Genomic DNA, 13,504 nt, shown 5'->3' with positions numbered 1-13,504 from the left:
CTCACTGACCATTGTCAACACATGTATGATCTGAGAAGTGCCCGAAATTTTATTAAAATAATGACAATGCAGGCACCGCTTAAAGTCACCCTGGTAAGCGAGGTCGCACTTGGAGCTTTTGCGCCAAATGACCCTCAGGGCAAGACCTAAGTGGGGGCAAAACCACAAAGGTTATTCATCTGCCTCAGACCATATGGTCCCCAATTGAGGACAGTGGAAGAAATTTGGCAAAAGCCTCACTCTAAACTGTAATTTCAGCTTCCACTACTGTGGCTATGAGAACGAGGAAACCTTCAAATAAGGGTTTAATAAAATAGCAAGCAGTGTACAGACCAATTGAAGAGACTTTCCTCATTGAATGATACACAAGTATGTATGAGATCCACCCCTCCAATATAATAAAATGTACCCAACAAAGAAGTACGACAGACTTCTTCCAGAAAGTTGGGACAAGCACGGACACGTAAGCCATTAGGTCACTGTATGGTGATTTGACAGTGCAGTTCCTGAGTGATGGAAGCATTTTAGATGCAATCACCCAGCTTGAGGAAGAGGGGGAGTCAATTATAATCCCTGCCCCTTTGAATCAAATGCAGTAAACACAGGGGTGGATTTGACTCAGGAGGATTCACAGTTGAACTTAGAAGAAATGCCATTAATACTAAACAGAGCATCTGTCCCAGAGTTACATTTCCTGTCTCAGGCCGGACATGAACCATGACCTACATGAAGCACTACGGGAAATGGACGAAAAGATAAAATTAAGAGCACACTCCATATCAACCTTAAATCTGGTGTTAAGCTCATTTGTTAGCCTCTAGGAAAATATAAAGGTTCAACTTTGAGCAAGTACTTTACAATTAAGCAAGATAAAGATTGCTCTGTTCCTGTTAAAAGATTCAATGGAAAAAAAGACAATGCTAACAATAAGAATGATAGGGAGGTGGGGCAGATCCCGGTGAGGACGAATGAAAGAGCTGAAGGGAGAACAGCAGATAATGTGCATACTTCGGAGCTAGTCATTAATGAAGAGAGGAGTGGGGAGTTCATTACTAAATTCTTGATAGTAACCTGTGAGGATGTACAAAACATTGAGGATACTACAGAAATAACACCTGGAAATTCCACTTCAGCTCTGGCATTGAATCTAGCAAAGGAGCCGAGGGCAGTACAAGTTACAAGAGTACAAATAGCTGGATCCATTGGGGTGGCTGACTGTAAAGACTGGATGGGGGTATCTGTACTTCTGTCCTCTATTTGGTTGGGACAAAGGCACAGAGCACCCCAGCCAAGGTTCTCTAAATGGTAGTTTGATCAGGCAACCAAGGCATAAGCACTCAAGAGGTGATGCAGGCAGGTTCTTAAGTACAGCGAATCCCTCAGAACCCATAAAAGAATGTCCACACACTTATGTGATAACACAGCTTCATTATATAAAATAAGGTTCAGTAATATATATACATATAAATAATAATACTTTGTACACAGACAGTTCTAGTCAAAGAAGAGTAAATATATACACTTATGTGGTAGCACACAATACTTAAATTGAGTAATAAATGCACCATCTGCAGACAGTTTTAAATAGGCATGTGAATTCTTAAGTGAGGTGTAACAGCATAGATTAGGGAAGAAAGGCAGGTTATGTATGAACATTGGCAGAATGCTCTCTTTAGACTAGACACACAATTCTGTGTGAGGACTCCCCCGCCTGGGCAACCTGCAATGGAAAAGCTAGTGAGTAAATGATCTTGTCTTTTACAGCCCAGTTCAAAAATATTCAATAACCCCTCCTTTCTTTTTAAAGGTTCTACCACCCCAACATACCCTGAGGCTATATGATGCTCTTACTCATCACAGTACCTTTGGGGCCTTGGCAGGCAAAGTGGCAGAGTCTCTCAGTTCCACTAGACGCTTCCCTTCGAGGATGTACCTTGGAAGAAGGAGCCACTGGACTGCCGAGTCCAAGAAGAAAAATTGAACCAAAGTCTTTCAGAAGTGCAGCAGTTTGGCTCTTCACGGTGCTCTCTGTTGGTCGATGATTTCTCCGACTGTAGAAGTCCAGGGAAGATGAAACTTGCTGTGGGCTCCACAAAGACTTGGCAGATGAGAGTAAGACCCCTAAGGACCTTGATGACTTCTGGCGGCAACGGGCCATAGGTCACTTTTGGTGTCGGGTTTTGGAATTACTGTGTTTTCAGACTTTCAGTTCACAAGCAGCAGGTTGCACAAAGGTCTCCTTTGCAGCTCTTCTCTTGGATCAGTCCTTGGAACGGCACAGCAGCTTTTGTATTTCCATATAAAGTAGCAGCTACAATCATCTTCCTCCAGCTGGACTCCAGGGATCAGCATCAGTTTCAACTTCAGCTTCTGAACCAACTGTTGAGTGCAGGGAACCTAGTTATACACATTTGTTCCCCATTCACTCAGGCTGAGCTAGGCTCAGTCAACCAATCACATAGAAGGGCATTCATGCAGGCAAGTAATCAGGCTCACAGGAATTCAGGCCATTCACTCCACCCAGACACCCATAAAAAAGAATGTGGATTTGGGTAAGGATCCAGCCTTTTAGCACACTACCCTGCATTCAGGTCAGTTTCCGTCAGGGCTGTCTCATGCATTGTGTCACACACAGAAACCAGACACCCATAACACAAAATGTGCATTCACTTCAGACTCCATTCACACAGGTCCCACACAAAGGGTGTACCCACAACACAGCCCCTGGGAAGGCTCCAGTCAGTCTGACAGGAGGCAGACCCAGAGCTATATATGGTATATCCACCCAACAACCTGTCAGGGTGAAGGGATAGTCAGGGCTTCCCGGGACTTTGGAAAACAAGGTAAAAAGGCAATAGAAACCAAGATGTCAATGGCCATCTTGCCTTCCCTCAGGAATCCATTGATTTCTATGGAGGGCCTTTGTGTCCCAAAAATAGAGGACACTCGGAGACACTGTAAAGTCAGCATGTAGCTGCCACAAGCCCATACCCTGCTCTGTGGGCAACACACAAGTACCCAAAAATACACAAGGGGTGCAAGAGTGTAGCCCCACCCATGGGTGCCATAAGTGTATTCCAAGGGTGTTCATCAAAAGGAAAACATGAAGAGCTGCACTGCCAGAGGTACAGACTGGATGGACCTCAGTGGCAGAAAACAGAGGAAACACACTCGGAGAAGTGGTAGGACAAGGACTAGTAGGCCCTGTGCCTCTAAAAGTCATTTCCAACATCACACTCGCTCTGCCCAAGTTACCCTGTGCCCCTCCTCTCCCCCCTTCTTCACCCCCTCCTTTTCTCGTTTATCATCATAATCAAATTGTTGTACATGCTGTTATATTGGTTTGATTCATGTTGTGTAAACTGCTTATTATGTTGTTACCTTCTATGTATTTTGTTGTTATAATGTAAAGCGCTATATACACATAATAAATACAAACCATCAGACGAAAAATCCAACACAGCCATCCGTGCAAAACGTTCCATAAAGAAAGGCTGAGAGGAAAACCAAGCATGGAAGAAAGCTTTCAAGGCGAAATGCAAGGAAATTCTTGAGAAAGCTGAATCTCCAGCAGGACATATCTGAATACAGAACAGATGAAGAAACAGATGGAAACAAGACCTGCTAAGGATGTATGTGATACCCAATCCACACAGCAAGGAAAAAGAGATGGTAGCACTCATACCCAGAAAGCCAGCAAAAGTGCAAATTTGATGGAGGCCTGCTAACGCATCTGTTATCAGATAATAGAACGATCGGATACAGCAAGTGGAACTAATTCACAGGTTAACAAGAATGATCAAAAAAGGGACAGATTAATAATGAAAGATGCTGAACAGCAAACAGGGACTATAAAGGGGCTGGCTCCAATTAATGGCATTTCGGATGATTCTGAAGCACCCCAGAGATGTAACGTGGTATAAACCCTCCTAAACGATTAAGGATCTCAAGGAGGTTCTGGGGAGGCACAAACTGAGAAGAGGTTACTCCTGGTAAAATGTGAACCAATATTCTACTGTGGAAAAAGGGGCTAAAAAATCCAGTGGAAATAATTATGACTGCCCGTTCACAAACAGACAGCCAAAATTCAGAAGGTAACCAAAGTTTTGGAATGGTCAAACAGAATCCATCTAATCAATCAGTTACCAGCATCCTCTTCTCTTTTGATGAGAATGAATGATGAAGGCCCTAAAGATCAGAAACTAATAGAGAATAATATCCACTTGTTTGTCTGCCCGAGAGTATGGATTGAACAAGTCTTCCCAAGGGAGGACACTTGGTACTAAATAGAAGTGCGATATTGCAAACAAGGGACATTTCCAAACTTTACCTTCTCTCAACCCATGACATTGACTACAATCATTTCCCCTATGAAGACTGAACGAATATTGTAGAAGTTGGCCTAAAATCATGATTTGGGTGGGGGGATTAATGTGCTTTTAGCTCCAGGAGACCAATTTCAGAAACTGGCCTATGTAATCTAAATTTATACGCCTGTGACAAAAAGAAGGGACCCGGTTGAAAGCAGAAATAGCAGGAGGGGAATGAAGTAATCAGATGTTATCCACCTATATGGAAATAAAGATTGGGTAATGAGAGGAAAGGGAGCGGGAGATATAAATAAGAATTGTGCTCTGCTAAATAGCAAAGTGTAGTCCTTGCTCCCGGATATCCTGTCCCAGGTATTTCAGATGTTAGGGGAGAGTAATGTGATGATTTAGCTGAGATGGGTATTGCTTTGTGAAGTTGGAACACGAGGAGTTACAGGAGTGAACAACATCTCAAAAGTCGATATATTTGATTATTATGATCTAACTATGCTGCAGAAAACCTGGGTAACCACAGGATTTAAAATAGACTGATTCTCAATTGTGGAGCAGAAGGCCACCCACTATAATGGAGGCCGACCGTCCGGGGGGCTTACTAATTGCTTTGCGCAATTGCATTAAAAAGAAATTAAAATGTAATCAACAAATTACCAAGGTATGCTAGTGTAAAGAATATATTTTCAGGTTGATCAGACTCTGAAAAGTGTTATAATTGTGAATCTCTTAGGTGTTTTTATGGAGGGTGCGACTACTATATTAACGAATGCAATGCCCTGAAATGGCTCATTGCATACAGTGATAGCGGGCAATTTTAATTCATACTGCTGGCTATCCCATCCATTTCCGAGTAAAAATCTTGTTACCGGTGAGAATGGGAAAAAGTGGATAAGCTATTTTGAGGAGTGGGACCTGCACTTATATAATCCAAGTATAGAGGGGAATTGCCATTCTGAGCTCCGATGAAAAAGTGTATTCTTTGGCTCTATTATTGATCATCTGGTGCTGTCGAGAGACATGTTTGAATGCTGTTGAGTTATGGAAATCAAGGAGACACGGTACAGCGACCATAACATGGTGACTACTGAATTGTTCCTGGCAGAGTCAAGAGCAGGGGAGGGGTACAAGGAAAGGCTATTGGTTAACCCCGGGGTAACAATTTCTAAATTTAGAGGGGGAGGCTCAAAGCTGAAGAAAATCTTAGTGAGACGCTGGTTTCCATGACAGATTATCATTTGGACAGAGCATGTTCCCCATCTAATTTCTTGGATTTAATTTGGGAGCTGGATCATCCTATGCATTTTGGAACAAAAGTAATTGTAAAACAAACACGCTTTCGATCAACAAACTTAGGAGCGTAAAAGGGAACCGAGAAAGAACACTATGGCCCTTACCTATGTACATCTATTAAAGACAGATTTTCAAAGGGAGAAAAAGAAACAAACCTTGGAATATAAGAACTGGTCTAGAGCACACCACTTCCTCATGAGTCAAAGAGGGCGAATTAATGTGAGGAACTGTTATAACAAACAAATCACTTCTGGTCCCTGGTGAATCAGGATAGAGAGTCAGAGTGTCATCTGCAAAGTAACTCTGTAACTGGAAGTGCCTGGATAAGTCACTTTACAGAATTATATGAGAAACTCGTAAGGGATGAGACGGGGTGGAGTGACAGTGTGCCTTGGAAGTTACAGCTGACCAGGGAGGATATAGCTTTATTGATAACAAAATCATCTACTTTGAGAGCTGCAGGACCGAATGGTCTTACTAACATCATTCTAAAATGAGATATTACTCTTTGGTCCACATTATTCCTGGCTCTTTTCAAAAGTGTGATCCGGCATAGACCGTGCCCACTGACTTGGAGAACCCACATTATAATATTCAACCTACAAGAAGGGAGATCAGGCAGATCCAGTCAACTATCTCCCAATCACCCTTCTTGACGCAGACAGTAAGGTGTTTGTGGGAGCATCCTCCTATAACTAGAAACGTGGGCTGACAACAAAGGTATCTTGAATAATTCACAGACTGGTTTCAGAAAAGGTATGTCGACTTCACTGAACAGTCTACTTATTAACATCATGCATGGGAAGGCATGGATTAAGGGCAGACCCCCTCTCTATGGCGCCTTGATAGACTTATCAAAGGTATTTGACACCATTAATAGAGGGAGCCTCTGGTGTAAGTTAAAACAATGGGGGCCTTTCATTAAATGTTTCATCAATTATAGTCCACCTACATGAAAATTCGAAGACACAAGTCAGACTAGATGGGTTGGGACATCCAGTTAATACGGAAAGAGGTGAGAGGCAGGGGTGCATTCTAGCTCCCTGCCTCTTTAACCTCTATTTGGCAGATCTGACTGAGGCTTTAATACTGCATGTGTTTGTCAGTCCCAAGTTGTGGAAACAAAGGGTGAGCTGGATTGCCTATGCAGAAGATGATGATATGCTATTGGAGTACACACTCATAGGCCTCCAGCCACTGTTGAACACTTTAGGGGAATATTCTGAAGCAAACAACCTACTTATCAATCCGTCCAAATCCAATATAATTAGCTTTTGCAACTCTATAAAAGAACTGTTGATTCTAAGTGGACCCTGAATGACCAGGAGATAGTTTTGACTAAAGAAGCCACATACTTGGGCTTCAAAATGACATTTTATCCCAATATTGCCTTTGTAAAATTTCATTTAGACGGAAGAGTAGACCAATTTGTGTGCCAAATGAAAAAACTATTGGGCAAATATTGTCGATTCGCTAATATCCCATTGATTAATTTCTATAAGGTCAAATTATTCCAACTTTAATTAATGGGATGGATGTCGAGTTTGGAGTCCTGGAACCTAGACCGGGTACGCCTCGAAGGTAGGCAGTGGAAAAAGTATTACATCTACCACAGTCCCTTTTAATGAGGAGACTCTGGTACATACTTGGTCTGAACTCGCTGAGGGCTAGTCTAGACTAGAAGCTGGTGTCATATTGCTCAATCTGGGTACCCTATAAACAATCCCTATATGAAGACATAAAATCTTCACTGCAGGAGGGATCTAATTCCATCTTATATAAATTGCAGGGAATTGTGGTATCAATTTTGGAAAACAGTTCCAGGACGGTTGAAGATCTGGTTGCAAACACTATCGGGGTCAAACTGGCAATTATGAGAACTGACTGGGTACATACCATGGATAGGATGTGCGGTTATAAAATGCATCAATCCTTGTCCATCCTGGATAAACCAAGAGGCTGTTTACCATCCAATTTAAAACAAATCCCTAACTCTAGGTGTCAAGCATAATTTTTGAGATTTTGCCTAAATCTACTGCCAACTGGCAAAATTCTAGCAGTTCAAGATAAACATAAAATGGTGGGCAGATGCTCTTTTTGTGAAGATGTAAAAGGGCAGACGTTGCGCCACATACTCATTTCGTGTCCCACTGTTCAAGATCAGAGGGTACTTACTGTATTTGAAACATTTTGTTGATAACATTAGGTGGTTGAATATAGAGGACATTTGGGAGCGATTATCCTCCAGTCACGAAACATTTCTAACTGGGGAAGTACTAACATTGTTGAACTGCTCCGATTTATGTCTTTGTAATATTAAAAATGCTCATGGATAGGATAGTAAATTATTGTTATAAACTGCATTATTGTTATCGAGATGTTACAGACTTGATTGTTATGTAAATGTATTATATTTCTTTTTATTTTGTTTTTATCTAATAAGTATTGATTTGGAATTCGAATATATGTGAAAAGTCATATTCTTGATTGTAACTATATTAATAAAAAAATAAAATAAAAAATACAAACTGCATGCTAACAACAGCCATCTCAAAATGGCACCTGGTTGTCTTATGTTTAGTTATTTGTGTGAACACCAAGCTCTCTGTACCTGTGTTGTGATGTCCCATCCATCCTCCAAGCTGACCAGGACTGAAGAACCGGTATCTAGGAGTTCCACCACCAACACAGATATCTGCAGGATCTTATGCAACTGTGAAAGTAATGAAGATTTTAAAAAAATGCTCATAGGACAGTCATCTGAGAATCTCATAGGAGGAAGGCTCAAATGGGCACAGTATACATTCACAAAAGCACATGGACAAGAGGTTACAGGATGACTGTTAGAAGGAATTACAGAACCAGTCTTGTGGACATATTCTGAGAGACTACCCTAATTCAGGTGAACAGGGAAATACACTAATGTCTAGCCGAACTACCAAAGGTAGTATGACTGAGCAGAAAGGCATATACATAGGAGAGTGTGGGGTAGGTAAAGTGTTGAGTCAAGCACACAAAGAGAATAAAAGTTAGGCAGAATGTACACAAATAAAATGTATTCAGACCTTTGTTGAGATGGATTTTCAGAACCTACCAAGGGGATGGATTCTTTTTTTTTAAACTTCTTTTTATTAATTTAACGTGGCAGCAAAAAACAGGCGAACATTGCCAGGCAGGTACAATACAAGTACAATAAATACGCAGTGCAGGTAAACAGGAGTTACATCGGAGATGAACACAGCCATTGGGCACTTTTATAACATAAACCACAAAAAGTCCGGAAGCTATGATGGGGGCGAGAGCCCGGGTCGGTGGGGAGAGGTGGCTAGAGGAGATGTGGCCGGTGTCATATTCAGGTCTGACATATAAGATCGGAATCTGAGCCAGATATTCCTGGGCCTGGAGTGGGTAGGTTGTAGGTGAGACCAGGCTTCCTCCGAGTCCGAGGCCCACGTGACCGCTCTTAGCCATTGGGCGTGCGTGGGAGGCAAGGGGCGAAGCCAACACAGTAGGATGGATCGAACAGCAAGAAGCATGCAGAGGCCCGCTAGTTTTTTGGAGTTCCGGGGGAGGCCCGGGAGGTCGTGAAAGAGGCATACCACCGGGGAGGGACTGATGGGGTGGTCGAGCATAGCCGACACCGTCGAGCAGACTGCCTCCCAAAACTGTGAAAGGCGGGGGCAGGACCAAATCATATGAATGTAATCAGCCGCATCAAGGCCGCACCTAGGGCAGCTAGAGGGGTGATCACTGGAGATGCGGTTCAATCTGATCGGGGTGTAGTGGAACCTATGTAGGATTTTAAACTGTATCAGTTAAAAGCGGGAGTTGAAAGACACCCGGTGTATGCGATCACACAAGTGCGCCCAGCGCTCATCAGACATTTCAACACCAAGGTCCACCTCCCACGCCCGTCTCAGTTTAGTGAATTCTGGAATAGATCTGGATTGCAGCATGGTGTATAGTCTAGATATTTTACCTCTAGTGGGTGAGGGGAGGTGAGTTCCTCGATGATAGGGTCATCCGGTGGTAAAGCCGGAAACATTGGATAATTACGCTTAAGGGTCCTGCGAAGGGATGAATATTGGAGCCACACACTCCGGCCTCTCCTCAAGGACAATGGGAGGTCGGGCCATTCGACAAATATTCCCTGATCTAACACATCGCGCAGCAACTCATATCCCGCCTCAGCCCAGCATCGGACCATGGCCGATGGTGGCACCCGTGGGACCCTAGGTAGGAAGTTCCAGAGAGGGAGGTTACCATGGAAGGTGTGAACAGTACCGGACAATTTCCATGTTTTGGTCAATGCCAGGGATGTGCAGGCAACCGGGCTGTGTGAGTCCAGCACCAGAGGGGTGGGTTGTATCACCAAGGAGCGAATGTCACGGTCACAGACCGCAAGTTTCTCAAGTCTAACATGTGGGGGGGGGGGTCCGTTGCGTTAAACCAGTAGGATGTGTATTGGATTTGGGATACCAGCCAGTATTTAAGGAAGTCAGGGGCACCAAAGCCCCCGTAAGCCATAGGGGTAGATAAGGTATCCAGTTTAAGGCGGACAGCGCCCGAGTGCCAAAGGACGGAATTGACCGTGCAAGTCAGTTCCGGGAAGAAACCACCCCCCGGCCACAGGGGGATATTGGCGAACTTGTAGAGTAACTGGGGCAACACCACCATTTTCAGTAGGCCTATCCTGCCTGCGAGGGATATTGGGAGTTTGTCCCAGGCTAGAACCTTAGATGACAAATGTGTGAGATACTTTTGATAGTTCTCGTTGAAAGTTAGCGCCTGATGGCGCGTTATCTCGATCCCCAAGTAGGTGAAAGTAGACTGGGCCCATGTAAACACCTGGGTGTCGGCGGGGGTGGGGGGGAGTGCATTCTGTAAGAGGGAAAAGTGTAGATTTCGAGCAATTCAACTTAAGGCCAGAGATTCGGCCAAAATGCTTGATGTCTTCCAGTATTGGGGATAAGTTGACGGAGGGAGAGCGTATAAGCAACAAAGCATCATCGGCATATAGAGACACTATGTCCGCCTGGCCTGCCGTACGGAGTCCTCTATGTGCGTGGAATTGACGGAGCATGTCAGCGAAGGGCTCTATTGCTATACCGAAGATCAAGGGAGAGAAGGGGCATCCCTGTCTCGTCCCCCTGGCGATCCCGAAGAGGGGGAAACAGTGCTCACCGGTACGGACCCTAGCCACGGGGCCAGAGTAGAGCAATCTGACCCAGGAGAGAAAAGAGGGACCAAACTTACAGCTCTCGAGGACCCGCCACAAATACCTCCATGAAACCGAATCAAACGGCTTTTGCATGTCGAGCTTGGCCGCTATGGCGTGTGTCTCGGGGTTTATTCTGTTAATTATATTAAAGAGACGCCTAAGGTTCAGGGAGGTAGAGCGACCGGGGATGAAGCCCCCCTGATCCGGATGGATGACAGATGGCAAGAGGGGAGCCAACCGGAGTGCCAGTGCCTTAGCGAATATTTTGACATCGCAATTTATAAGCGAGAGCGGGCGGTATGAACCGCATTGTGAGGGGGATTTAGCAGATTTAAGTAGTACCGTAATTGTTGCTTCACGGAGTGAGGGGGGAAATACCCCGGCTTCAACCGATTCCTCCCAGAGAGCCAACAGGTGAGGGAGCAATAGTTGTTTATAGCGCTTATAAAATTCGACTGGGATACCATCCGAGCCAGGGGCCCTCCCCGAGGATAAGGAGTCCACCGCATCAGAGAGCTCCTCAAGCGTAAGTGGGGAATCGAGGGAACCCGCAGACTCCAGAGAGAGAGTTGTCAAAGGAAGGGTATCGAGGAAGGAGTCGATCTCCGCCGCTGGCACCTCATCAGAGTTGGAATATAGGATTTCATAGAACTTGAAAAATTCAGTATTGATGTCTTGTGAGGCGACAGCCATAGAGCCGTCCGGTCTCTCAATCCCAAGTATATGCGGGGACCCCATCTCGTGACGGAAAAGTCTCGCCAGAAATCGGCCAGGGCGCTCACCCTCCCCGTATCTCCTCGCCATGCCAGGGTTATCCAAGAATTTTTGTTCGCACTCCGCCAGGGATCAGAACGTATCCAGCTCCACCCCGATGTCAGCCAGGGTTCCCGGAGTGGAGTGAAGAGAACATTGAGCCTCAAGGGTCAATAATTTGGATTCGCTCTCTGCGAGGTTTCTACGGATCGATTTAAGAACACCGTTCTCCTTCGACAGCGCCATCCCTCTAATGTAAACCTTGAAGGACTCCCATAGAATGGCCTGCGATGCTACCGAACCTGTGTTTGTCTCAAAGAACTCCTTGGTGGATAGCTCGAGCTCAGAGCAAAACTCCGGGTCTAGCAGGGAAAGAGGCTTCAGCCTCCAACGTCGGGTACAGCCCGGATCCGGCCCCCAATTCATGGTAATGGTCACAGGAGAGTGGTCAGAGAGGGTCCTGAGGAGAATCTGTAGCTGTATGACATTCTTAACCAGGACATTGGAGATCACCCATCTATCAATACGGGAATAAGAATCATGGACCGAAGAGTAGAAAGAATAAACGCGGGAATCCGGGTAAAAGAACCTGCATGCATCAACCATGGCGAGACGGGGAAGGGACGATAGTGCAGCATAGGCTGCTCTAGAAAGTTGACAAGGTTTGGACCCAGACCTATCGAGGGTTACATCGAAAATTGTGTTAAAATCCCCCCCCCAGAGGATGGGGACAAGGGGGAAGCCATCGAGAAGGGACGAGACCTGTATATAGAATTCTGGATCATCTATATTGGGACCATAAATGTTCAGCATGACTATCTCCTTATTTTGAAGCGTAGCATGAAGCAGTACATATCTGCCCTGAGGGTCTATGTGTGAGGAGATGAGAGTGAACTTGAGACTCTTATGGATGAGGGTCATGACCCCACAGCTTTGGGAAGAGAAATCGGTGGAGAATCTGTGGGGGCCCCATGATTTGGCAAATCTTATGCACTGTTCCGTGCGGGCATGTGTCTCCTGTAAGAAAAGAACCTTGGATCCATGACACTCAGCCAGTAGCAGTAGCTGCCTCATCTTTTTGTAGTTACCCAACCCCCGAACATTCCAGCTCATAAAAGTCAGGTCGCTCCCAGACATTGATGCAGGGACAAATATATCAGAGAAAATACCAATAGCCAATGGGCCAGTTTAGCGACCCTGCAGTAACAGTCGTTGAGTACCACCTCGCGGTCCGTAATTGCTGCCAACGCCAAGCTTTTTGTAACATAACCCCCAACATGTTCCACCCCCACCCATATTCCCCCCCCCAAACAGAGGGATGACAATCCCAAAACCCCTCAACAAAAACCAAACCAAAGGCATCAGCGCCTGGGGGCCTGTAGGCCGGATTGGCTGTGTCTCTCCGGGCACGGCAGGTCAAAGTGAAATGAGAGGTGCCAACAGTGAGAACTTGTACGTAACTTGGGCAGAGAGTTGCACATGTTGACGCGGCACATATTCGTGACATTGAACATTCTAAACAGGTTACAGAAATAGAAAACCAGTGTGACTCCAGTATAGGAAGGTGGCTGGGTGTGGGCCCTCCTTGACCGGGCTAAAGGGTAGCAGTAGGACCGTGAACAGAGAGGGGGTATCAGCCTGGGAAATGTTCGTCCAAGAATTTAGAGACCTCTTCTGGAAGAGTGAAGAAGAACACCCGGTTAGCGTGTTCTATACAGAGTTTGGCGGGGTAGAGCATGGCGTATTTAACTGAGAGATCACGCAGCCTGCGCTTTACCGCCAGGAAAGTCTTGCGCTCACGTTGGACGGCCACCGAGAAGTCTGGATAAAGGTGGATCCTCGCACCGCCCAGTAAGAGCTCACCCTTGAGCCTTGCGGCACTGAGGAGGGCATCGCAGTCACGAAAATTCAGCAC

The 13,504-nt window shown here is 45.2% G+C and overlaps 1 protein-coding gene across 10 annotated transcripts in view; it reads right to left on the bottom strand.

Annotated features, from left to right (window-relative positions):
- The window catches only part of SBF1 (SET binding factor 1), a 2,512,102-nt gene that overhangs the window by 583,542 nt on the left and 1,915,056 nt on the right, over positions 1-13,504 (bottom strand). For all 10 annotated transcript variants that reach the window (XM_069629502.1, XM_069629505.1, XM_069629506.1 and 7 more), the window contains one exon: positions 8,227-8,328. In XM_069629502.1, the coding sequence (XP_069485603.1) occupies positions 8,227-8,328 (102 nt within the window). The remainder of the gene's footprint in view (positions 1-8,226; positions 8,329-13,504) is intronic.

This window comes from Ambystoma mexicanum, chromosome 12, assembly GCF_040938575.1.
Source record: "Ambystoma mexicanum isolate Mex_15411 chromosome 12, UKY_AmexF1_1, whole genome shotgun sequence".
Classification (NCBI taxonomy): Eukaryota; Metazoa; Chordata; class Amphibia; order Caudata; family Ambystomatidae; genus Ambystoma; species Ambystoma mexicanum.
The sequence above is the reverse complement of the archived record's forward strand: the minus strand, read 5'-3'. Positions and strand labels throughout refer to the sequence as shown.